The 24,955-nt window shown below is 34.8% G+C and overlaps 3 protein-coding genes across 3 annotated transcripts; 2 read left to right on the forward strand and 1 right to left on the reverse strand.

The window, feature by feature from the left end:
* Positions 1–10,441: 10,441 nt before the first annotated feature.
* Positions 10,442–11,634, forward strand: LOC18596331 (small polypeptide DEVIL 19-like). Its single transcript, XM_018123013.2, has one exon. The coding sequence runs from the start codon at positions 10,979–10,981 to the stop codon at positions 11,153–11,155; it is 177 nt and encodes a 58-aa protein (XP_017978502.1). The 5' UTR covers positions 10,442–10,978; the 3' UTR covers positions 11,156–11,634.
* A 664-nt stretch (positions 11,635–12,298) lies between these two features.
* On the reverse strand, positions 12,299–16,354 carry LOC18596332 (4-coumarate--CoA ligase 1-like). Its single transcript, XM_007024740.3, has 5 exons — positions 15,267–16,354; positions 13,935–14,133; positions 13,597–13,810; positions 13,398–13,500; positions 12,299–12,752 (listed from the first exon to the last, which is right to left on the reverse strand). The coding sequence occupies exons 1-5, from the start codon at positions 16,263–16,265 to the stop codon at positions 12,636–12,638; spliced, it is 1,632 nt and encodes a 543-aa protein (XP_007024802.3). The 5' UTR covers positions 16,266–16,354; the 3' UTR covers positions 12,299–12,635.
* Positions 16,355–21,848: 5,494 nt separating this feature from the next.
* Positions 21,849–24,894, forward strand: LOC18596333 (uncharacterized). Its single transcript, XM_007024742.3, has 6 exons — positions 21,849–22,123; positions 22,263–22,605; positions 22,741–23,440; positions 23,597–23,891; positions 24,060–24,304; positions 24,436–24,894. Exons 1-6 carry the CDS (start codon positions 21,850–21,852, stop codon positions 24,631–24,633), a joined length of 2,055 nt encoding a protein of 684 aa, XP_007024804.3. The 5' UTR covers position 21,849; the 3' UTR covers positions 24,634–24,894.
* Positions 24,895–24,955: the final 61 nt, after the last annotated feature.

Below are 24,955 nucleotides of genomic sequence, written 5' to 3' on the forward strand. Positions count from 1 at the left end.
AATGTATATATTTATAATGATTCATCAATATCCACATCTATGTAACTTTATAAATAGGATTTGGTACTTGATAAAAAAAAACAATCAATAACAATCAGAAATAGTGAGAAATGAACCAGAAGTTCTTTTTTCATGAGAAATAAATTAAAAGTTTTTTCAAAATTATTCTCTCAATTATTTTCTTAGAACATCTTTCTTTATATTTTATATCACGTTATCGCACGAGTCTCTAAAGGTAATAAAAAGGTATTTTTTAAAAATAGATTTTAAGTTTTTTTTATGATCTAATCAACCTGAAGTCGATTACAGATTTAGAATATATCCCTGTCCCCTTGAAGTGGTGATAGACTGTCCCCTTGAAGTGGTGATAAACCTTTGAGAACCCTAATCTAAGGGTCTAAATTTTTCAGTATGTAGTATTATGGCAAATATTGAAAAGCCGAAGTTCCACATCTTAGAAGTGAGTGGAAACAATTATCTGTCTTAGTGCCTTGATGTTGAGATGCATCTTCAAGGGCAAGGTCTTGCTAATGTAATTATTATAGACGAAAACGCAAATGACAAAGATAAAATGAATGCTTTGATTTTCATTTGTTATTTGCATGATAGCTTAAAGACTCAATAGTTATCCATCCGAGATCCTAAGATACTGTGGGCTAGATTGAGAGATAAGTATGATCATACCAAGATTGTTATTCTCCCTTAAGCACAGTATGATTGGCAACACCTCAAGCAGCAAGACTTCAAATCAGTGTCTGATTACAACTCAACCTTATTTGATATAGTTTCACCACTGAAGTTATGTGGTGTTAAGCTCACTGAATCAGAGCTATAAAAGAAAACTTTCTCTACTTTTCACGCTTCAAATATTGTATTGTAACAACAATACTGGCAACGTCAATTGAAGATGTACTTGGAGTTAATTTATGTCCTCTTGATTGCTGAGCAGACTAATGAACTATTGCTAAAAAATCATGATCTTAAACCTACTGGCTTAAAAGCATTGCCTGAAGCAAATGGTAGCTCTGGTAAGAGTACTGGCCGATTTAAGGGCCATGAACATAGGCTAGTGCATAACCCACGAAAGGGTAATGGAAGATATAAACGCCCTAGGTAAATTAATCTTGGCCTGAATCATAGCAAGGGCAAGAAACCTAAGAAGGAGCATGATGAAAGTATTTGCTATTGTTGTGGCACGACTGGACACTGATCGAGTACTTGTCGTATGCTAAAGCATTTTGTTGATTTATATCAAGCATCCTTGAAGGATAAGGGCAAGCGAGTTGAAACTCGTGCCATTAAAAATGCTATGACTAGTGTCGAGGCTAATAATACCTCCGTTGAAGTGACTCCTCCTACTCTTGTAAAGCAAAAACATCATTAGATATTCTGATTTTTTTTGAGAACCCTGAAAAGGCATCAAATTGGTGGAAGTCAGCTTAAACTTAAGATTTAAGAATTTTAATGTTATTTTTAATGTATTACTTTTACTTGATTGTTTATAAAAAAAATTATTATCCCATAACTGATTTGTGAATTTGTGACACCTGAAGTTGTTAATACAAGTGACACCTGAAGTTGTCAGTGTAAGTGCAAAATGGGAACCATCGAGAAAAAGAAAGATGTCTGTCTGCCTGATAGTGCAACGACACATACCATTCTTTGTGATAAGCGCTTTTTCTCGAGTATGACATTACGTAAGGCAAATGTCCATACAGTATCAGGTCCTGTTGAGACTATTAATGGCTCAGGAAATGCCATAATTGTTCTACCAAATGGCACCACTTTGCATATTGAGGATACATTGCTGAGTAGTAGATTGAAGAGGAATCTACTTAGTTACAAAGATGTATGCTGTAATGGGTACCATATTAAGACAATTGATGAGGAAAATAAAGATTTTTTTACATCACCTCTTATAAAATGGGCCAGAACACCATCCATGAGAAGCTGAAAACTTCAACTAAAGAATTGTATTGTGTCCTTATTAGAGCTATTGAAGTCTACGCTATCATGTCTTGGAGACTAGTAAATCCTAATGAGGTTAGCCTTTGGCTTGATCGCTTAAGTCACTGTAGACACCTCCAAAATAAAAAATATAATAAAATAAAATATGAAATAAAATAATATATATATATATATATATATATATATATATATATATATATATATATATATAAAAGAGGAATGGCTGGGCGTATGCCCAACCATCCCTTCCCCAACCACCATGAGTGATGGGGCATTGGCTACCAACTCTTTGGTGCCAGAACCCCATTGCCGGGTTGTCCAAATTTTTGGACAACCCAGCTTTTAAGGATACCACCTGCAAAAAAAAAAAAAAAGGAGGAGAGCCAATCTAAAAAAAAAAAATAGAATCCCTAGGAACTCAAAAAAAATCTAGCAACATCAAAAAACCAAAAAACCTAGTCTACCAGCCAGAAACAACCACAATCAAACAACAAAAAAATAAAAAAAATAAATACAAAAGAAACAAAAAGGGTGAGGGAGAAAGAGAGAGGATCGACGGAGAAGAAGAGAGGAAAAGGGAAAGAGGAAGAGAGAGGAAGGAAAGAGAGAAGCGGCGCTGGTAGCGAAAGAAGAGGAGAAGGGTGCGACGCCGGCAGGGAGAAAGGAGAGAAAGAGAAGGAGAAAGAAAGAAAGAGGAAAAAGAAAGAAGAAGCCAGTTGGGATAGAGAAAGGAAATGAGAGAAAAATAAGAAAAAAAAAAAGAAAAAAGAAAAAGAAAGAAGGAGCTGTTGAGAGAGAAGAAGAAAGAAAAGGGAAAAGAAAGAAAGAAAAGAAAAAAAAAAGAAGAAAAAGGTTTTGGGTCAAAGGTTTGGTGGGCTTGCAAAACAGGACTGGAGTGGCCAACTTGGGTCTTCTGCGGGCTTGTGGAAACTGAGTCAATCTAGCCCAGTAAGGTAAAACCCTTTCCTTTTATTTGTGGGTCATTTTAGTTGGTTTTGGATCTAGTCCATTTTGTGTAGATAAAATGTATTGTTGATTTAATGTTAATTATTTTAGAAAAAGTTATAAAAAAATTTTAATTTTTTTATGTTGATTTTAGTATTAGAAGATAATAATAATAATAATAATAATAAATAAATGATAATATTAAAAAATCATAATACAAATATAAAAATTATAAAAAGTAAAAATAAATTATGAAGAAGAATAAAGAAATAAAAAAATATAATAATAAAAAGAAATAGAAATAATAAGTAAATAATAAAATATACATTTTGAGTAATTTCACTTAAAAAGGGTAAAGAGTTGCCACTTTTAAATAGGTCACTTAAATTTGGAGATCGAAACGGATTTTTACCGAAGCGTCGGGATAAATCCGAACTCTATACTCCAATACCCATTAATTCAAATAATTATTTTAAAAAATATAAAACGAAATAATAAATAAATAATAAAAAGATAAAAATAATAAAATAGCAAATAACATGCATTAAAGAAAAAATTTTAATAATAAACACGTAAACAAGGCAATAAATCACATTGAACTATTAAACACATTATCACATGAATTTTAACTAACTAAATCAATAAACGCGATCATATAGGCATCATCATCTTATACTGTCATAGCATGCCACATTTATCTTACAAATGGCACGGGAGTTCCGATGATGAGATTTTCCCGAGAAGCTTGTAGAGACGAGTTCTTCTGGGGATATCTCTAGATGAGAAAAATTTTGAGACTTCACCAAAGCGTTGGGATGGTCTTCGAATGATTTTCTAATAAAAAAATTACCGACTCCATTATTTAAAATAAACAAGTCACGACATCATTTTACGCTTACATCATGTGCATACGTAAAACCAAATAAAAAAATCAGTCAGCCAATTTAATGAAAATTAGTTAATAAGTAGGAATTAAATCAAAAGTAGGTTATAATAGGATAACTTAAGATTAAATGGTACCGTTCGTGGAACAGGCACTACGAAGGTGCTAACCCTTCTCCATGAGTAACCGAACTTCCGAACCCATCTCTAAAAAAACGTGGATCAGTTCTCGTTCTTTCGACGGACCTAAAATTAATTTAGGACTTCGTCGATTAGAATCGGGTTAATAGGTGACCAATCACACCTACATAAAAAAGATTAGTGGCGACTCTTAAACAACATAATTTTCACCGATGTCTAGAGGTCGGGTTCTCGGACCCGCACGTTACGACAATCACCCGGGAGCTACAATAATGCGTAGGATAATCCAAAATACTAAAAGACATCCTCTAAAGGATAAAAAGGTTTTGTTGTCCAAGGGTTATACTTGTGAAGCATGTTCACAAGGAAAGCTCATTACTAAACCTTCTATGACGAAGGTTAATCTTGAATCCCCTTCATTCTTATAAAGAATTCAGGATGATATTATGGACCAATACAACCAACAAGTGGGCCGTTTCGATATTTTATGGTATTAGTGGATTCATCCTGCAGATGGTCCCATGTTTGTCTGTTATCTACGCGTAACGTTGCCTTTGCACGTTTACTTGCGTAGATTATAAAGCTTCGGGCACATTTCCCTGATTATCTAATTAAGAGCATAAGGATGGATAATGCTGGTGAATTTACATCAAAGAGCTTTGATGTGTATTATACTTCATTAGGAATCATGGTTGAGCACCCGATTCCACATGTTTATACTCAGAACGGGATTGGCAGAATCCTTGATAAAATGCATCCAAATTATAGCTCGTACTCTATTATTGAGAACAAATCTCAATTATATAACGTGGGGTCATACTGTTTTGCATGCGACGGCACTAATTAGATTGCGTCCCACTGCTAGTCTCTTGCAATCCCCTATACAGTTGGTTCTTGGTTATAAACCAAATATTTCACATTTATGCACCTTTGGTTGCGTTGTACAGGTGCTTGTAGCACCGTCAAAAAGGACTAAAATGGGCCCTTAACGTCGTTTGGGCATTTATGTTAGGTTTGATTCACCGTCCATTATTAGGTTCTTGGAACCAATAACAGGTGATCTTTTTACTGCCATATTCGTGGATTGTCATTTCGATGAGACAATGTTTCCATCGATTGAGATAACTAAGGCTTCCATGGTTGAGAAGCAGAAAACCAGTTGAGATTTTCTCTTGGAATGAGAAAATTTTATCTCATTTAGATCCAAGAACTCCTAAATGTGAAAATGAGGTGCAACGTGTAATCCATTTACAAGATATTGCCAATAGACTTCCTGATGCATTTAATGATGCTGCCAAGATAAGGAAGTCTCATATTCTAGCTGTGAATGCTCCATCTAAGATTGTTATTCTTTAAGAACAAGCTGAAATGGATCAAAATGTTCCACGCTTGAAGCGCGGAAGACTGATAGGATCAAAAGACACTGTTCCTTGAAAACAAAGGGGGAGGAATCACGAATCCGCTCCAGAAGAGCCAATTGCCCCTAAAGAGGCATGAATTGCTCCAGAAGAGCTTATTGCCCCCGAAGAGGCACAAACCCATAAAAAGACCACCGACCCCGAGAATATTGAGATTTTCATTACATATTGTAATGAGATTAGGGATCGGAATGAGATAATCATCGATGATGCTTTTACATTCTTAGTTGCTCATGAGATTATGAACGATGATTATGAACCACAATCTGTTATTGAATGTCATCAAAAGCAAGATTGGTATAAGTGGGAGGAAGTAATCCAGGTTGAATTGGCTTTCTTAGCTAAATGAGAGGTTTTTGGGCTTGTAGCTCGAACCCTCAACAATGTAAAGCTTGTTGGATATAAGTGGGTCTTTGTCCGAAAACAAAATGAGAAAAACGAGGTTGTGAGGTATAAAGCCCGACTCGTTGTCCAAGGTTTTCTTAGAGACTTGGAATTGATTATGATGAGACATATTCCCCTGTGATGGATATGATTACTTTTTGTTTTCTAGTTTCTGAAAAACTGAAAATGCGTCTTGTGGACGTTGTGACGACATATTTATATGGTTCATTAGACTTTGATATTTATATGAAAATTCTTAAGAGATTAAAAAAGCCTAAAGCACACACTCCCTGTAACTTATTCTCAATAAAGTTGTAAAGATCTTTGTACGGGTTAAAACAATTCGACCGCATGTGATATTAACGTTTAAGCGAGTACCTAATTAAGGAATGGTAGAATAATGATTCTATTTGCCAACGCATGTTTATTAAGAAATCAAAAATCGGATTTGCTATAATAGCAATTTATGTTGATGATATGAATTTGATTGGAACTCTAGAAGAGTTATCTAAAATTGCTAAATACTTGAAACGTGAATTTGAAGTTAAAGATTTGGGTAAAAACAAACTTTGTCTGGTTTAGAGCTTGAGCACAAAGCAAATGGAATACTTGTCCATCAGTAAGCATATATTGAGAGATTGCTTAGACGTTTTAACATGGATAAGGCTCACCTATTGAGCACCTTTATGGTTGTAAGGTCTCTTAATCCCCAAAAGGATCCATTTCGTCCTAGAGAATCTGATGAGGAAATACTTAGTTCTGAAGTACCATATCTCAATGCTATCAAGGCTTTGATGTACTTGACACAATGTACGAGACCGAATATTACTTTTGTAGTAAATTTGTTAACCCGCTTTAGCTCTGAGCCAGCCTCAGAGACATTGGAATGGGATTAAACATATCTTCTGTTATCTCCGATGAACCATAGATTTTGGGGTTATATTATTCCAAGGATTCCACTAACTCTAGTTTAGTTGGATATGTTGATGTGGGATATAAATCTGATCCGCACAAGGCTCACTCTTAAACCGGTTATTTATTTTGCTATAATGGCACCACCATTTCTTGGCGCTCTACTAAGCAATCACTAGTAGCTACATCCTCAAACCACTATGAGATTATCACTCTATATGAAGTTGGAAGAGAGTGTGCTTCGTTGATATCCATTATAGCACATATTCATGATTCTTGTTGTTTAACATCGGTTATAAATTCTCCCATTATAATTTATGAAGATAATGTCGCTTGTGTTGCACAAGTCAGGGGAGGATATATTAAAGGAGATAGGACCAACCATATCTTACCGAAATTTTTCTATACTCACGAACTTCAAGAAAGTTGACAAGTTGACGTTAAACAGATTCGCTCCTCCAATAATCTTACAGATCTTTTTACCAAATCATTGTCATCGTCAACATTTGAGAAATTAGTATATGATATTTGAATGCGGCGAGTTAATAGGATGCAAGATTAATTTGCCCCTAAAGCGGCAAAGTATTAAATGCCCCAGAAATGGCAATATGGCTCAATTAAGGGGGAGCAAATTATGAACTATGCACTGTATTCTTTTTCTCTTATGTCTGATTTTTGTCCCACTGGGTTTTTTCGGCTTAAGGTTTTTAATGAGGTAGTTTGAAGCATGTCCTGTGAAGCCCTTGAAATGGTGCTTCATCTAAGGGGGAGAAATTATTAAGTGCTCTTTATTTTTTCCTTTTGCCTGATTTTTATCCCACTGGGTTTTTCTGGCTTAAAGTTTTTAATGAGACAGAATTTTAAAGTACTGTTTTCATGATACAACGGATATTTAAGGAGGAGTGTTATGAATAAATGAATGTGTCCATTGGATCTCCTAACCTTTCAAGTTCCATTCATAATCAATGTATATATTTATGATGGTTCATCAATATCCATATTTATGTAACCCTATAAATAGGGCTTTGTACTTGATGAAAAATAACAATCAGAAATAGTGAGAAATGAACTGGAAGTTCTCTCATGAGAAATAAACTAGATGTTTTTTCTCAATTCTTCCCTCAATTATTCTCTTAGTATATCTTTTTTTATATTTTATATCTCATGATTTTATTACATATTTATTTAGTTAGATCAACATGAAAATTACATTTTCTTTTGTGATTTGTGCTGCATCAACACTCAACAGTGTAGTGATCGATAATCAACCATTCCGAAATTATAACGGATGGGTAATAAATATATGCATGTATATTCCTTGCCAGTTTGAACAGAATCCTATAAGCCAAATACATAGAATGAATTTGCCCCGTGTTGTTTCCGTTAGTATTTGTAGAGATCTTTCAGGATCTGTTTTAGAGCCTTGTTTAACTTGAATTCGCAAAACATAGTAATATGCTTGAAAAGAATGAAACAGTTGTATCCTGGAAGAGCAAGATATCATTTGCTTGAGGATATCTGGCACGCAAAGTATAATATCCAAGAGCAACTGACATGTTACCGCGTCACATGGAGTGCTTAATCTTTAACAGGGACAGTAAGTAAGAAGTTTACTCATGGAGATGATTGAAGCTATCTAGCATCGATGCCTTTATGCATGTTACTCTGCTCCGGAATGCTAATTTGTGAATTGGCGTTACCGTCCAGGAAAAGTTTACCCTGGTTGAGGGATATTTTTTTGATTTTCTATATTAGTGCTTTCACTCCGAACAGTGTTAGTGAATGGTGATTTATATTTTGTCAGGTTTCTTAAAAGTCGGCTTTATCTCAAATCTCAAAGGGAGCATCTTCACTCATTTCATTATAAAAATGGAAATGATAAGTATATTGATTTATTAGTTCTGCACGTCTACATTCTTCTGTATCATTATCTTACTTTGATGCATTTCCAAGTTGTAGGAAAACATCCAAAAGCGTATACCGTCGATAAAGATTGTGAGCAAAAATCTATGTAATTCTAACCAGATGTACTTATCCTTGTACTCGTTTTTAGAAGATTGAGAGATGACAGCTTTTAATTCACGCAAGCATACACATACATTGCACATAGATGATGAACTAGTGATCAACTTGTAAAGTAAGGCATTTGATAAGGGGCATGTTCCTCGTTTGAAGAGTCAACGCTACTCAGTTATCGCTTGATATTCTTTGTTTCTTCCCCATCGGAGCACTTTGTTAATTGTAAACATCGTATGGTATTCTTTATTTGAATGTAAGCAGAGCTTCAATTTCATACCATGTATGAGCAATAAGAATACCAATTGTCCAAAGCTGTCAGAGCTGATAAAGAACAAAACTTAACCCTGTTGCTGGCATAAGAAATGAAGACTTGAGATCAAGTCTCCTCCTTTTATTGAAGTTTTTCAACGTTTTTGATCATTTATTATCTTATACTAGAAGCCTATAAAGAAAAAAATGTGTATTAAAAGCTTTAAAGAGGAAGTGCAGGAGATATCAGCAGTAGCATTTTTTGGTGATGGTGACATAGGATGCATGTTATGCATCAGGGACTTGAGCAAAACATGTATATCAATGGAGATAGAGGTGTCTCCATTGACTAGAAACATGATACATAGAAAAAATAAAGATTCCGTATCCAGATTTGTTGGAACGATCATACTCAATATACTTTGAAAATCTTGGTGATTAGGTTCAGCTGTAAGCATGCATTACTGAATAGTCAACAGAGTAATGTTAGTCTGATGGTTTCCTCACAAAGTATGATCTTTTCCTTGAAGCAAACTTAGCTGTACAGTGTTTGGTTCAAGAAATTCACATAGTTTGTCTTATACCATGGAAATCGACAAATCATAAGCAAGATAATGCAGAATCTTGGGATAACATCAATAATTTAATAAGCTCTAGGGTACCAGCTTGCAGTTCAATTAGTTTTTATATAAGCTTTTGCTTTGTTATGGTCTTTGAACATTAGAGCAGAAGAGACGCAATCAAAGGTTGGTATATTTTCAATAGCCGAAACCATACGGGACACTGATAATTATATAACATACTTCCTCAAAAAATAATTAGGGATGATTATGACTCAATCTCATTAATTAAGATTAAGATTTCTTATAATGGAGTTCAAGTAAAGTTGGGATAGTAAAATTATTACTTGTCATGAGTTTCAATAGTGGTGTTACTGTACTTGTTTATAAAAAAAATGGTGTTACTATACTCATTACTCAAATTAAATTATAAATAATAATTTTTTATATTAAATATTAATTTTGTATTTTTATTTATAAATTACTTATAATTAATGTAGTACTTGTTAAAATTTATTAATCATTTTAATATGATTTTCAATTTCAATTTAGTAATTTCATTCTTATTAATAGTATAAATAAAAAATTAATTTTTTATCTTGAGTTTAAGTCGCATTGAATTTGAAAATGGGTACCTTGTAATTTATAATTAAATACTTGAATGCAGATTTTTTGTAAATATTAACAATGAGTTTGGATATTACTTAAAAAATTTAATTGAGATTAAATAGAATATCTTACCTCAGTTGCTATTCCTAAAAATAATGTTGACATTATATATATATAAAACAGCTGGTATTTTGAATCTTTAATTTCACCTCCAACAAAATAATATCGGATGCTGACAGATTGATTTTCACCTCTTTCCTTCAGTGACATTTCCATTATTTGGAGGACAAAAAAAATGCTCAAGATTTTATTCTCTCGAGTGAGAAAACAATTCGTAAATTGAGTTGGGAGTATGAGCCACGGTGGAGAAAATCCAAGTAATCCAACCAAACCAACGTCCTACCTCAAAATTGAGGCCATTTTGCCGGGCCAGTGTTCCCATAAGCCAAATCCATTGCCTTGTCTTCATTAAACAGCTCTCCACTTTTTATGCTCACCTTTGCCACTTCCTTAATCCACATTACTTAATTAATTGATTATCGATCTTCCTCATCGCTTCCAACCAATAAAGTTTATTATAGAGGAGAAGGCAGAGAAGTAGTTCTTTTGTTGTATGAGGCAATTATATTGAATAAGCAATAAAAGCCTAAGGACCACGTTCACTCCCCTTTTGTATAGAAAACTATGCTGCATCTTCCATGCAAATGCAAATCCCTCAGTTTCTGAACCTGACCATGTTCACTTGCTACCTTCATATTCCAGTTAACCTTTCTCGGATTTTGGGATTGTAATTGTATATATACTTCACCCCTAACCCACACGACCCCAAGCTCTACGTTGAGCTTTTTTTCTTGTCTAGCTGCTCTAGGAAAGTTTACTTTTGTATTAGCCATGGCTGAGTTTCACTCCCAACAATACAACTGTGGAGTCAAGGCCTCTGCAAAGAGAAAGGGGCATGGCTTCTCCACCAAGTGTGCTTCCTTGGTTAAGCAGCAACGTGCTCGACTCTACATCCTGCGCCGCTGTGCCACTATGCTCCTTTGCTGGTACATTCATGGTGATGACTAGCAAGCCACATCCTCAAATTGTGTTTTCTTGATCAGTCCCATCTTCACCAGCAATGAATTCTATACTCCCCATTAATTAGGCTTCATCACACATGCTAACCCTGTTTGGTTCTATGGGCTACGGTGCTGTATGTCTACAATTTTCTCCTAGTTTCCTTTTGTGTTTTTGACCTGATTGGAGCAATCCCATTGGGTTTGAGGGGAACAGGAGAAGTTTATGGCCGCACTCTTTGCTTTTTCACCAAGCTGATTTCAAGCATGATCTTGGTGGAGTTGGTATATGACTCTTATGTAATAACAAAAGTTGTTTGCCTGTTGCTATTAAGGTTAAGTGTAAACTTTGTATTAGGCCTTTTTAAAGTATATCACTTTTTCTTTTTCCTGCACTTACCCAACCCTCACAATTCATTTTGGGTAATTGGAGAAGTGCCATAAATTAAGCAATAGCCCTGAAGAAAGAATGGAGGAAACACTTACAGACTCACACATGCAATGGTTGAGCTGTGTAATAATGTTTGTGATTGTCACTTAAGGATTACATGTAGTATGGCATGATCTGATAAATTCACGGAAGAGTCCGCTCAATTTGCCAGGAGATGACAGATGTTAGGCACCCAAGCATGAACTGGATTAGCGAGTGCCAGTTTTCAGATTGAAAATAATATTTTACACAATTGGGGGACCAAAATGTCCTACGTAACTGTGCTACAATTAAGGCATAGTTTATGCATCTTGTATCCATAGCAATATATGTATAAACTTCTGTCTGTATGATTTTATATGCCGGTCCGAAGAGGGCATCAAGCAACCTACACGGTGAATAGTTTTCTTCGTTTAGTCTTTTCCATAATAGCTGTTTTTATGCAAGTGGAGTTCGAATATCAGGTGCAGTTGGCTAGCTTTCGCATTCTAACAGTTGCCTACGAATGATGTGATGATAAGCTACTCTAGAAATTTGATTATATGTTTTTGATCAAATTTACTGAATATTTGTTTGTTTCAGGCATCCACTTATTAATTATAAGTGGAGCAGAGCAGACAAAATTGACAAAATGTAAGAAAGAGAAGAAAAGAAATCCTCGTACTGGGTGGTCCAGAATTCAGATTGGCTTTATCCAAAACAAATATCTAAAGCCATAAGGAATTTACCATAAAATGGAAATCTATATTAGAATTATTTTTGTGGTCTCAATTTGCAATTTGCTATGACATAATGTTCTTACAAATAATCAGCACTTTCATCTTCTTCAATTTACCAATGAGAAAAAAAAAGAAAGAAAAAACAGGATATTAATCAAATAATACGTTCTCTAGCAGATTGGATTCTTTATCTCATAATTTACATTCTTTCCAAGCTCACTTCATATAGCAGATTGGAGGAACATATATGAACTGTACCATTTCTACATAATAGAGACCCTTTGCACTCGGTGTATATTATTTCAAACTTTGATGGCGGTGTGGGGACCTGGAAACTAGTTTCAATAGTTTCCAGTAGCCAGTTTAGCTCTCAATTCCTTTCTCAAAATTTTGCCTGATGGTGCCTTTGGAATGGCTTCAATGAAGAACACACGACTAATTCTCTTGTAGAACACCACCTGCACCATTGCGGAGTATATAAGCACCATATTCAGGGTCATCAATTACCAAGGCAATATTAATATATGTTTAATACATTAGATGAGATGCATGTATCATCTACCATTTAACCAAATATTCTAATTTAATTTTAACTTTACCAAAACAATGAGGCCAGAGTTAGTCTAATGGATTACTATCGAATTGATTGGGCTCAACTTTGGCATTGCATGATTGCAGGAAAGCCCAACCAATATATTACAAAATTATAAGATAAATCTAAATTGATTAATTAAAAGATTTTATTACATAAATCAAATGTACAAAATTTGAATAAATTTGATATTTTATTTAAATAAATATTTTTATTAAATATTATGACAAAATTTTTACTGTGACCCAATTTTATATATAATTAGTATTTTTTAATTAAACTTTTACATATTATTGATCTTTTCATTAAATTTTATTAATTTATCAATTTTAATTTCATTTGATCATTAAAAAGACTTACGAACTTGATCTAAAAGTTTTTATGTAAGTTCTGTCCCTCCAAAACTGGACCACTTTCACCATTCACAGTTATGAGCACCGTCTGTAGCAAGAATGTTTAAAGTATATCTCTGTTTTTATTTCTTGCCTAAAATTAGCAAAACCTAAATTACCTGTTTTGAAATGTACTGCTTGATTTCATCCTCACTGAGTTGTGAATGGCCTGATCTGACAACAAATGCAACAGGAATTTCCCCACTCGCTTCATCCTTCATGCTGCAAATTGCAGGTAAATATTTTTAAGTAAGCCAGAGGACATTAAACCAAAAAACTAATTATGAAACTATAAACATGGATGGTTATTTCACTTACGCCACCACGGCAGCATCAATGATATCAGGGTGGGCAATGAGCAAAGCTTCAAGCTCAGCAGGAGCAACCTGAAAACCTTTGTATTTGATCAATTCCTTCAATCGATCAACGATAAACAGTTCATCATCATCATCGATGAAACCAATGTCTCCAGTATGTAACCAGCCTTCTTTGTCAATGGTCCTGGCCGTGGCCTCAGGGTCATTAAGATAGCCTGGAATATTCAGCAGACGTGGTCATGATTTTTTTTTTTTGCAAGACTGGTGAAAAATTCAAATTTGGTGTAAACCATTTTTAGTACAGAAAATGGAAAAGCATTTTTGTTTTTACTAATTTACCTTTCATGATCTGATCTCCTCTAATGCAAATCTCTCCAGCCTGGTTTCTTGGTAGCGAGGAGCCGGTGTCAGGATCAACAATTTTCATCTCTGCGTTTCTCACCACAGTCCCACAAGCCCCGGATTTTATTTCAAATGGTTCCTTAGCAAATCCCAAGCACATTGCGAGAACTGGTCCTGCTTCTGTCATTCCGTATCCCTGTAAATGTACTTTGCAATTAAAAATAGGGTCCTTTATCACAGTCATAGTCAATTAAAGTGCGTTAAAGTAGGTGTCGTCAAGTTGTTGAAAAAGCCCAAGATACCAAACTAAACGGAAAGATATGTAGGTAGCCGGCCTGCCACCACCAGTTTAAAGCCAAAAAGAAATTATTAGTGGAGCAGTAAAGATGCTTAGATGCGTTGGACAAGAGACTTGGGTGATGATTGGCTAGGGAAAGCGTGATCCCGATATCCATTCTATCAAGAGTTTAGTGGGGCTATATAACATCATACCTCGACCCCAAATTACTAATAGGATAAGGTGTCCTTATCTTTGAAAACTAATTAGGTACCAGTATTTTCATTTCAATTTTCTTTGGAAGGAGGAGTTGGTGAAGGATTTATGGAAAAATGTAGACTTATGGGAGTACCATTTAATTTTTATTTTATTATTTTCTTCAGATGGTGGGGAAGGAAGGCACACAACCTTAATCAGTGACGAGTGCTGAGTCACAAGCCACAATCAAACTTCAGATGTAAATCATTACATATGACATGTTATTAAGAATATTATTTATTATTATTTTTATATACGCTTAAATATGTGGAGGTTGCATCTTAAAACTTAAAGACTTGAGAAAGAAAAAAATGTTTTTCCTTCTTTGGAAAAGAGAAGGAAACTTTCAGCTGTCTTTCCGGATATGCACAGTATACCTAAAATAAGTTTTCTCTCCCCCTCCCCCCTAAAAGGAACATCAATTTTTCTTCTATATTTGTAAAGATGATTTAGTTATGAGAGTGTAATATTTGAATTTGTGATCATAATAATATTTGTAATAAAACACAATTTCAAGCATTGATGATCACTTGATTCTCAACAAATGTGAAAAGATATTATTATAAGAATTTTATTAAATAAAAAAATGAAAAACAAGTTCTTTTAAAATCCACGTCAATATTTTTTTTTGTTGAAAAGCCCACGTCAATATAAGTATACATGCATATGGAGATTGATTTATCAAATGAATTTGACTTGAAACCTTTTAAATGAAGATTTGTCAAAACTTTAGGTGGACCGAGTCTAACATAGCAGAAATCCAAAGACATGTAAGAAAAATTTGACTCTCGTACCTGCCCAAGTTTGGCACCAGGAAACTTGGCTCTTACAGCATCCTCAAGCTCTTTACCCAACGGTGCCGCCCCGGACTTCAACATCCTTACAGAAGACAAGTCGTATTTTTCAGTTTCCGATGACTTAGCAATGGCCAAAACTATAGGTGGCACAATCGGAGCAATTGTCACTTTGTATTTTTGTATCAGCTCCAACAACAAACCGATTTCAAACTTCTGCATGATCAAAATTGCAGCCCCAGCACGTAGCCCGCAAAGCATAATTGAATTCAGGGCATAGATATGAAACATGGGCAGAGTACATAGGATCACATCTTCACTGTGGAAATACAAGTTGGGGTTTTCTCCGTCGACCTGTTGCGCCACGCTCGTGACTAAACCTTTGTGAGTTAACATCACCCCTTTGGGGAGCCCCGTGGTTCCTGACGAATAGGGTAGTGCCACGACATCTTCTGGAACGATGTCGACTTCAGGGAGGTCATTCTCGTCAGCTTGACTTAACTCAGAGAAATGTAAATAGCCCTCTGGGGCTGAGTCAATGCACATGATCTTGACGTCATTGTCCTGGGCAAATTCCTTCACTTTGTCAAGGTAGCAGGCCTGCGTGATTATGAGCCTGGCGTTGGAGGCTTTTGCTTGCTTTGATATCTCCGCAGTGGTAAAAAAGGGGTTGGCAGCCGTCGCTATGGCGCCAAGGTATGAAGCGCCGAGAAATGACAGCACAAACTCTGGAGTGTTTGGTAACAAAAGCATTATCACTTGGCGTTGATGGATGCCAAGCTTGTTGAGTCCTGACGCGACTCTGCGAGCTGTGAGCTCAACTTCTGCGTACGTGTACACCTTATCCGTCGTCCCATTAATCAAACAGGGCCGGGAGGCCACCTTCGATATGTTCTGGAAGCAATATGAATGTAAAGGAAGGTGCTTAGGGATATAGATTTCAGGAAGCTTTGAGCGATAAATGATTTCTTCTTGTTGCAATTCTGCTTGGGGTGCCATCGGGGACTTTGGGAGTTGAGCTGCGCAAAGAAAAAATGTGCTGAAAGTTTTTGGCTTTGTAAGTTATTTTGGACCCTGAGAGGAAATGATAGCTAGCATTGATATTGATATATAGTGCAGATTAAAGTTGGTGAGGACGGTTGGTGGAAGGACAGTATGGGAATTTGGGGGATTGTTGGAGGGTAAAAGTAGGAAAGATGGTGAAAGGACAATTGTGGTGTTCGTGGATTGGAGAAACGAAGGGGCATTGGAGGGTTGGTGAAGGTGGTTTTGGTGGGGAGGATGGGGTCCACGTTGGTTGTGAAAGATGGCAAGTTGACTCAAGAGATGTGGCCTATGTCAAGACGGCTTTTTACCTACCACAATACGTCGGAGAAATTTGATTCTGCTGAACCATTGCCCTTTACCTACCGCCACTCTGATTGCTGTAAGCAAGACCCAAAGCCCAGTCTCAGTTCCCTGAAGTCTCGAGCCTTTTCTAGATTGCATATTCATCAAGCCCACCTCCAATTTGTTGATAAGGCAAGTTCATATCATGATCGCGATGATAAAAGAAATTAGGGAAAATACCATTCTTTGACACCCCGCTGTTTAAATTTACTGCCATGGTTATTATTATTCCTTATTGTATTAGATTAATGTTGAGTATATGATTTCGAGTTTTATATATATATATTTACGTAGAATATGTCTAAGATGTCTTTGAATTGAAAAAATCAAACTCAAGAAGAAAAGACAAAATCCCAACCGGAATTCAGTTAATGACCATGGGTCATAGGTAGACTGGGCTGAAAATCAAATATTATAGGTGACATGGCATCTTGGGCAGTCAGCAATGGACGCTGATTTTATTATTTGTCTGTCTTTCTCTTGTGAAGGGTGCTGTCAAGAAATGTATGCTCTGTTTCATGGAGGAAGTTTCACTTCTCAATAAAGCAATAAGGAAACAAATTTCAACAGCTCTTAACGGAAGAAATGGGGAAAAATAATAATATAAAGTATTTTCAACAATCTGGGTGTCTTTTTCCTTTTATTTCAGCACATCATTACGTTTTCATGGCCTTTGTACTACATTTTGAGGTTTGAAAATTACTACGTTACATCCGCAAACTACAAAAAGAAATCGGTAACTCACCATCATAGTTCCACGTGCATTTATGATTTATTTACACAACATGAGGTTTTATTTTAAGTGGTGTTTGATGTTCTCTTGAGAATATGATTACTGAAAATGTAATTATTGAAAAAATAATTTTACAATTTTGTATAACATGAAAAAAATTATAATTACAAACAATGTGATTATAAGAAGATTACATTTTACTGTTTGATTTGATAACGCGTTATCGATAATGTAATATAAATTTATAAAATTATCTTTATACATGAAAATATAAAGTTGAATAAATTTATATTTTTTTAATATAAATTTTTAATTTTTAATTTTTAATTTTATTCTTTAAAATAATAAATAATGACAAGATAAAAATAACATAATATTTTAATATTAAAATATATAAAATTACTAAATATTTAATTTTACCAAAAACTTATAAATATTAAAAATAATAATATCTAAAATTATCACACTTATAACAAAAACCTCTATCCAAAAAATTTTCTAATTTTTTTATCTTTAAACTTTTTTACTAATGATTTCTCTTTTCATTTTTTAAAGTAAATAGTAAATACTTTCAATAACAACTTTTTATTTTTTAACAAATAGGATCCGGTATGCTCCTATTGATTGCAACAAGTACATGGCCAAATATGCTGGGAAGGATGCTTTCCATTTGAGAGTGAGGGTTCATCCCTTCCATGTTCTGCGGATCAGCAAGATGCTTTCATCTTCTTTAGAAAAAAAAAAAAAAACAAGATGCCTTCATGTGCTAGTGCTGATAAGCTTCAGACTGGAATGAGGGGTGCTCTTAGGAATCCTCAAGAAACATGTGCAAGAGTCAAGTCTTGCTTTCTGTGTTGTAAGAACAACAACAACCATCATGTACAAGAGGATTTCATTGACACGTGCAAGCCAGCGGGAATAGGAAGATGAAGAGAAAATAGAATGAAAGTGTCGGACGATATATTGGGAAAAAAATATTTTTAACTGTCGTTTTGTTGAAGAAAAGTATTTTCCCGCCTTGAGTTAAGAGAATGATATTCCCTTACATAATATTACAATTACAAAGACATTTCCTTCACTTATTTACAAACCACACATTGCAAAATCCTTACACCTGTTTAAATTACAAAGAAAATAGAAGACTTTCATAACACCAAATGCCCCTTATAGTTTCCTTTATGCTTAAGTTCCTTTATTTATTTTTTTTAAATTTATAATTGAATAATTAATTAAAATTTTGTTCATTGTTTTACTATTACTAATTTTTCCTACTTTTCCTGTTCACGGGTTTAGTTGTTCCTTATACTAATTATTAGTAGTAATTCTTCTCATTTTATTGAAAAAACAAAAATATATTTCATAAAAATTCATCATGCTGTTTACAGATAACATCAATATAATATTATAATTACAGAAAATAATTTTTTTTAAAAAATAAACTTTAATTAGTTTTTTTGTTGTGATAGTAAATGATAAACCTCCAATTAGATGGAATCCGAGATTTAAAATTGAAATCATAGACCAAGAACAAATCCCTCCGTAGGAGGCTAGACAAAATCAATTTCAACCGGGTCAAAACTTGTTAATTTTTGTATTCTTGCTATTGGATTTTTGAACCGATTCTTCTGTTGAAAAGACAAAAGCAAAGGAGGCAGGGGTCATGCAATTTTTATAGAAGTATAATGGCGGCAATTGATGAGGTTAGGATGACTGCTTAACCTTAAGCTAAATTGGTGGCGGTTGTTGTTGCCTTGTTGGGCGTCGGGTTCCTGGCTCCTACTGCTGCCATGAGTCCGTAACCAAACCGAGAAAATTCCAGTGCGCCTTTTTTGACATTTTTTAGCTAAAATTAATCATCCCAGAATTGGTCAATGCTAATTTTTCCCCATTTTCTGTTCTTACGGATATTTCATAATTTCTGATCCTTGATCTAGTCTGCCTGGAGGGCGCAAATGGTCAAATTGAAACACTATTAAAAACACGGAACCAAACACTTTATTGAGACGAGATTCATGTAGCGGAAGAGTATTTGTCTTATTTTCTTTAACCAAACACTTTATTAGTTCCTCAATCACTCCTACCGACGATACTATTATACTCCAAGTCTCTACTACGTTCAAGTGTTTTTTTTGGGCCTTTGCATGTGTGTGTTGCTCAACCTATAATGGGAAAAAAAATTGATAGGAAAAACACAACAATACTATTTATTTATTTATTTATTTTGTAGTGGGTAAGTAAAAGAATTTTATTTAACTAATGATGTTATACTACTTTTTCCTGGGCAAGTGAAGAGAATCTTTTTTGTTTTTTTGATTTTGTAAATAGGGAATTTTGTTAAACTAAGTTAAGTATCTTAAAAAAATCATAATTTTTTTTAAAAAATTAAGTTCACGAAACATCTTCATCTAAGTTTCTATTCAATGATTCTATTGTTTCAATTTGAATGTTACAGTCTTTCTCCTAATAGGTTAAAATACTCTATAACCTCAAACATTTTCATTTTTTAAAACTACTCTTTTATTCTTTTATTACACCTAAAAAATCTATATCTAAATAAGTTTTTATGTTGTCAAAACTATATTCAAGATAACATGTGACTTTCACAGTACTTAAATGCATTGCATCTTCTACACATGCGAATGGTAATGTAACGTTTTTTGACATGACAAACTTGGTTGAATAGAAATTTTTTCTACCCGATATATGATAATTTTAGTCGACAAATTTCGTCATATTAAAATCATGTTATCTACAATGAGTGCAAAAGTGTTAATGGGTCATGAGTTTAACAATAGTTAAGGTCACATATAAGAGAAATGACATTTTTTTTCATCTTGAAATGGCTTATCTAAGTAAAAATTATAAAATAAGAACTTATTGAGTAGAATAAAAGGATGGGTGTTGATTTGAAATGTTTGAGATAATTTAGAGACTTATATAGTATTTTAGTTATCTTAATTGTAATGAATTTAATCTCTACATTTTAATTAAATTGATTTTAGGATAATTGATAATAGTATTTAAATTTTGATTTTAACTTGGATGATGTGACATTTTAATGATGACCTAGCATGTTGAGGCGGATTAATTTTTTTGTTACATTGCTCATATTAATCTAAAAAATATCATATTTTATTTAAATTAAATAATAATTAATACTTTTTTGAAATTCTAAAAAAACAACTTTAATATTTTTATTAAAAATAAAGATCTTTTTACTAAAATGTGCCATGTGATAAAAAATAATTTAAATTGACATATCACATCATCAATAAAAAAAATTAAATAATCAAATTTAATTGAAAAATTTTAACATTGTTTATCAATTGTTTTTAAGTTGATTTTTAATAAAAATATAAAGATAAATTCAATAAAATTGAGGTAATAGGAGTAAGTAATGACCAAGTTCAGACTTTCACCAGTCATCTTAATATTGAGGATTGATGCTCATTTGAATAAAAAGGAAAACTATATAAGTTCCAATAAAAGAAAAAGGAAGTAAACTCAAATATTTACTATTTAAAATCCATTAAATTAGTTTGAATCATGAGTATTTATCAAGTTCGGTTTATTGGACCAAGGACTTCAATGCTTTCCATAATTGAAAGATCTAAATTATGTTTTGTGTTTATACTCCAACATGCCTCAGAGCAATTCACAGTTCACACCCATGAGAGTACAAGATTCATCCAATTTCAGTATTCCGGAAGAAAAAGAGAAAGATGTTGGACCTGAATCTTCTTGGAATAGACATTAGGCTAAAGGGGTATACGCTTCTTGGCCTGAGCATTGGAATATTGGGTCTTACCAATCTAATCCAGTCCAAGAGCAATAAACTTCGAAGTGGTTTAGTGGCGAAAAGAAAGGAAACTGCTTGCGAGTCAAGTTTTTGAGACAACCAATGGGGCATCAACTTTATGTCGAAGCTGGACAGGTGGTCATGTATGTCAAAAGGAATAAACCTCTAACGAAGTAGCAACTAGTAATCGCACAATGGAAGAAAATTCTTTTGAGCCAACTTTGAGATCAAGTTATTGGGACATCAACTGTGTTATAATTTGACAACTCTTACATTATAAACTTGTGTATATTACAGAAATGAAAATTGTAATATTTTCTCAAAAGAAGACTAGACACAGATAGAAATTTAATATAAAGCAGCAAGTCCAGTAATATAACAATGAAAAAGAACTTCTTATCAGCTAAGTTTGAAGCCAAGCTTGGGACCTGAAATTGCATGTCATACAACTGTCATGTTTGTCAAAAAGGGTTATAGACTGAACCTATCAGCAACAGACTTCCAATATAATCCTCCAACGAAGTAGTTTGTGCCCAACGAAAGAAACTTCTTCGTAGCTAAGTTCAGAGAAAGCTATTGCGAACCAAGTTATAAGTAGCAGCTAGACAGATGGTCATGTTTGTGAAGAAGGGCATAGGCTGAATTAACAACACAACAGTAACATGGGAAAAGAGTTTGCATTTGATCTAATATATGGAGTCGGGAACGCGAACGAAAACGAGATTATCGAGCTCTCATATGCCACATTTGCTGAAGAGTTGCAGCTCCAGGAGGTCCTCAAGGAGTCCATGATCGCTTCTGAAATTACCAAAAATGAACTATCATCATCGTCATCATCCTCACCATTACCATCTTCAATATCGACACCTCAAGCAATTTCATCGCCAAGTTCCGAGCAATCTCTGGAAGAGTTAGAGATGGAAGAGTTAGAGAGAGGTTAGTCATCCCTAAGCATCTTTGATATTTGCTTTAACAGGATTTTTTATGTTCAAACTTCAAATGCTTTTATATAGATTGCATAATGATTATGTAAGGAGAAAGATACAAAATAACGCTTAGTCTGTAACATGTCCAGCTTTTAACTTCAAGACTCTAAAAGATCAGGAAGTTGCAGTTGCTGAAGCCTTCAAGAAATCTGCGTGTCCTGTCTGCCATAAATTGTCCTGCACGGAATGTACTATCCCCCAGGATTCAGGGCTTAATTGCCTTGAGAAACAGTGGATCGACTGGGATGAGTTAAGAAGAGGGCAAGCCCAGAGTTCAGGTCTTAGTTGCAATGAGCAACAGAGGATCAACTGGGATGAGAAAGGAAGAGAGCATTCCATGGCGTGGAGTCCTAGATGGAGTGGACCAACGGGGCATTACCAGCCCAAGTTCAAGGGAAGAAGGACGGGAGATATTCCACGAAACACTTCCAGGTCAGTGTTTCTTAGAATTACCACTTGATTTATGGTAGAAGGTAAAGAAACTTATTTAAAATAATTCAACTTTATCTGATAAACTGTGTTTAGTGAGAAAATTTTGATTGACATTTATTTAAATCAATTATCCAGCAATGAATCACATGCAAAAACGAGTTTGAGGTTTGGGAACGTTCCAATTGCTGGTATTGATAACAACCAAGATCCCAAGGGAAAGGGCAAAGCAATAGATAATGACTGGTTGCTGGTCTCCAAGAGGAAACCCAAAAGCAGAGCTGGAAGTGGTACTGCCAAACGATGGGGTCCTCGGCATCCCAATCCTTTAAAGGGTTCAGAGAATAACAACAGAAATGTTGTTAAGGTAAATGAAGTTCAGAATGTTGTTCATGAAGATGATTATGATACCTTGGATGATGAAGATGACTTTGACTCCGATACAAGTCAAAAGAGCCATGAGAGTCGCAAGAAGAGTAAAACGTTTAAGGAATTTTTTGAGAGAATAGACGCGTTGAATATTGAGGAGATTGACGAAACCTTGTGGCACTGTCCAGCATGCCAAGGTGGCCCTGGTGCCATCAAATGGTACAGAAGCATCCAGGACCTAATAGCACATGCCAAAAACATTGGAGCAAGAAGGGTGAAGCGACACCGGGAGCTTGCAGAGCTTCTAGAGGAGGAGCTGCGCAGGAAGGGAACTTCAATTGCTCCTGCTGGCCAAACAGTATTTGGTAACTGGAAAGGTTTAAAAGAGGATGCCAGAGATCATGAAATAGTTTGGCCTCCCATTGTTGTCATTGTGAACACAATGACAAACATTTATAAGGATGGAAAGGTAAGATTATCAGGCTTTCTTTTTGTTATGAACAGTTGAATAATTTGAATCTCGGTTGTCTTTATTAATGCTTGTTTTACTTCTGATTAGATTGAAAAGGTAAATTCTTTCATCTGATAAGCAATCTGAACTTCTTTGTACTGTATTGGATTTCAGTGTGTTGGCATGGGAAGTCTAGAGCTTCTTGAGCACTTCAGCTCGTATCCTGCTTTGAAGGCTCAACACTCCTATGGTCCTGAAGGTCACTGTGGTTTGAGTGTCCTGATTTTTGAGAGCTCAGCAGTAGGTTATTTAGAGGCTGAGCGTCTGCATAAGAATTTTGTCGAGCAAGGATTGGATAGATTTGCCTGGAATTTCTGTTCAGACGTGATCCTGCCGGGAGGGGGGCGCCAACTTTATGGTTTCATGGCAGTGAAGGAAGACCTGGATGTCTTTAACCAGCATTGCCAAGGTGCTCTCTCCCTTCTGTCTCTCTTTTTATATACTGTTGAAGGTTTTAATTAGCTGTCCTGGATCGTTCAACTGAATCCTCTGCTTATAGAACAACTAACATGCATAAGATTTACTCTTGCTTCCAGTTCGTCTTCTTTTCAAGTGACATGTTATTATTATTGATCAGGTAAATCAAAGGTCAAATATGAGCTGAAATCATATCAAATGGCGGTTCTGAATGAAATCAAGAAAATGAGCGAGGACAGCCAACAGCTTATCTGGTTGAAGGACAGGCTTGCACAAGAAAGAAAACGTGCAAAAACTTTTGAACAATCAGTTCGAAATCTGAGTAGGAACCTGCAACAGAAAACAAAGGACATCCATATATTTAAACAGAGAGTCCAATCACTGCATGAACAAAACAAGGAAGAGGTAATACTCTGACAAATTCCAGATAAAATTTATTTTAAGAATTAGGTTGGGGCTAATGGAAATAAGTACTATTACATTTTAAGTTACTTTATTGGTGTCTGAAAGAGTGAAAGTTGAATGGTGTTTCTCAGATGGACTACCAAGAGAACTTTTACAAGGACCAAATCAAAATTCTTGAAGCAAGGATGAAAGAGCTTGAAAAGTTGCAGGAATCAGATGCAAATCCTTTCAACGGAGAGGAACCTGAACCTGCCGTGGCCTGCCCGATGGAGGAGTACACTCCATATCAGCACAACAGCAACCACGATATTGACGAGGTTGAAGAGTGAAAAGCTCCCGCGCAAAACCTAATGAAAATTGGTATGTGGGAATAAACAAGCAGCTTCAGTACTTTAGAGCGACTAATTAATGTAGTATCCTAAATCCCTGATGATGCCTTGTATATTTTCAGGGATAGATGGTTTATAGATTTTATGTGATTGCTGATTAGAAGTTTCAGGGGTAGAGGGTATCCCTTGTTTCAAAGAACCAAATCTTCTTTCATAAATTTCTTCATGATAGTAATTGAATGGATATCATTTGTTTATTGACTTGGCCGCCTACCAAAAGTATAGAAAATCAAATACTGAAGTTCTTTGCTATCTAGCTATC

This window comes from Theobroma cacao, chromosome 6 (assembly GCF_053813885.1).
Source record: "Theobroma cacao isolate CCN51 chromosome 6, ASM5381388v1, whole genome shotgun sequence".
NCBI lineage: Eukaryota > Viridiplantae > Streptophyta > Magnoliopsida > Malvales > Malvaceae > Theobroma > Theobroma cacao.

Coding starts and splice junctions, on each gene's coding strand:
- LOC18596331 (XM_018123013.2), top strand. CDS start 10,979: ATGGCTGAGTTTCACTCCCAACAATACAACTGTGGAGTCAAGGCCTCT.
- LOC18596333 (XM_007024742.3), top strand. CDS start 21,850: ATGGGAAAAGAGTTTGCATTTGATCTAATATATGGAGTCGGGAACGCG. Junction 22,124..22,262: donor GATGGAAGAGTTAGAGAGAG/GTTAGTCATCCC, acceptor TAACATGTCCAG/CTTTTAACTTCAAGACTCTA. Junction 24,305..24,435: donor ATGAACAAAACAAGGAAGAG/GTAATACTCTGA, acceptor GGTGTTTCTCAG/ATGGACTACCAAGAGAACTT.
- LOC18596332 (XM_007024740.3), bottom strand. CDS start 16,265: ATGGCACCCCAAGCAGAATTGCAACAAGAAGAAATCATTTATCGCTCA. Junction 13,501..13,596: donor ATTGATGCTGCCGTGGTGGC/GTAAGTGAAATA, acceptor TGCAATTTGCAG/CATGAAGGATGAAGCGAGTG. Junction 12,753..13,397: donor AGCAGTACATTTCAAAACAG/GTAATTTAGGTT, acceptor GCAATGGTGCAG/GTGGTGTTCTACAAGAGAAT.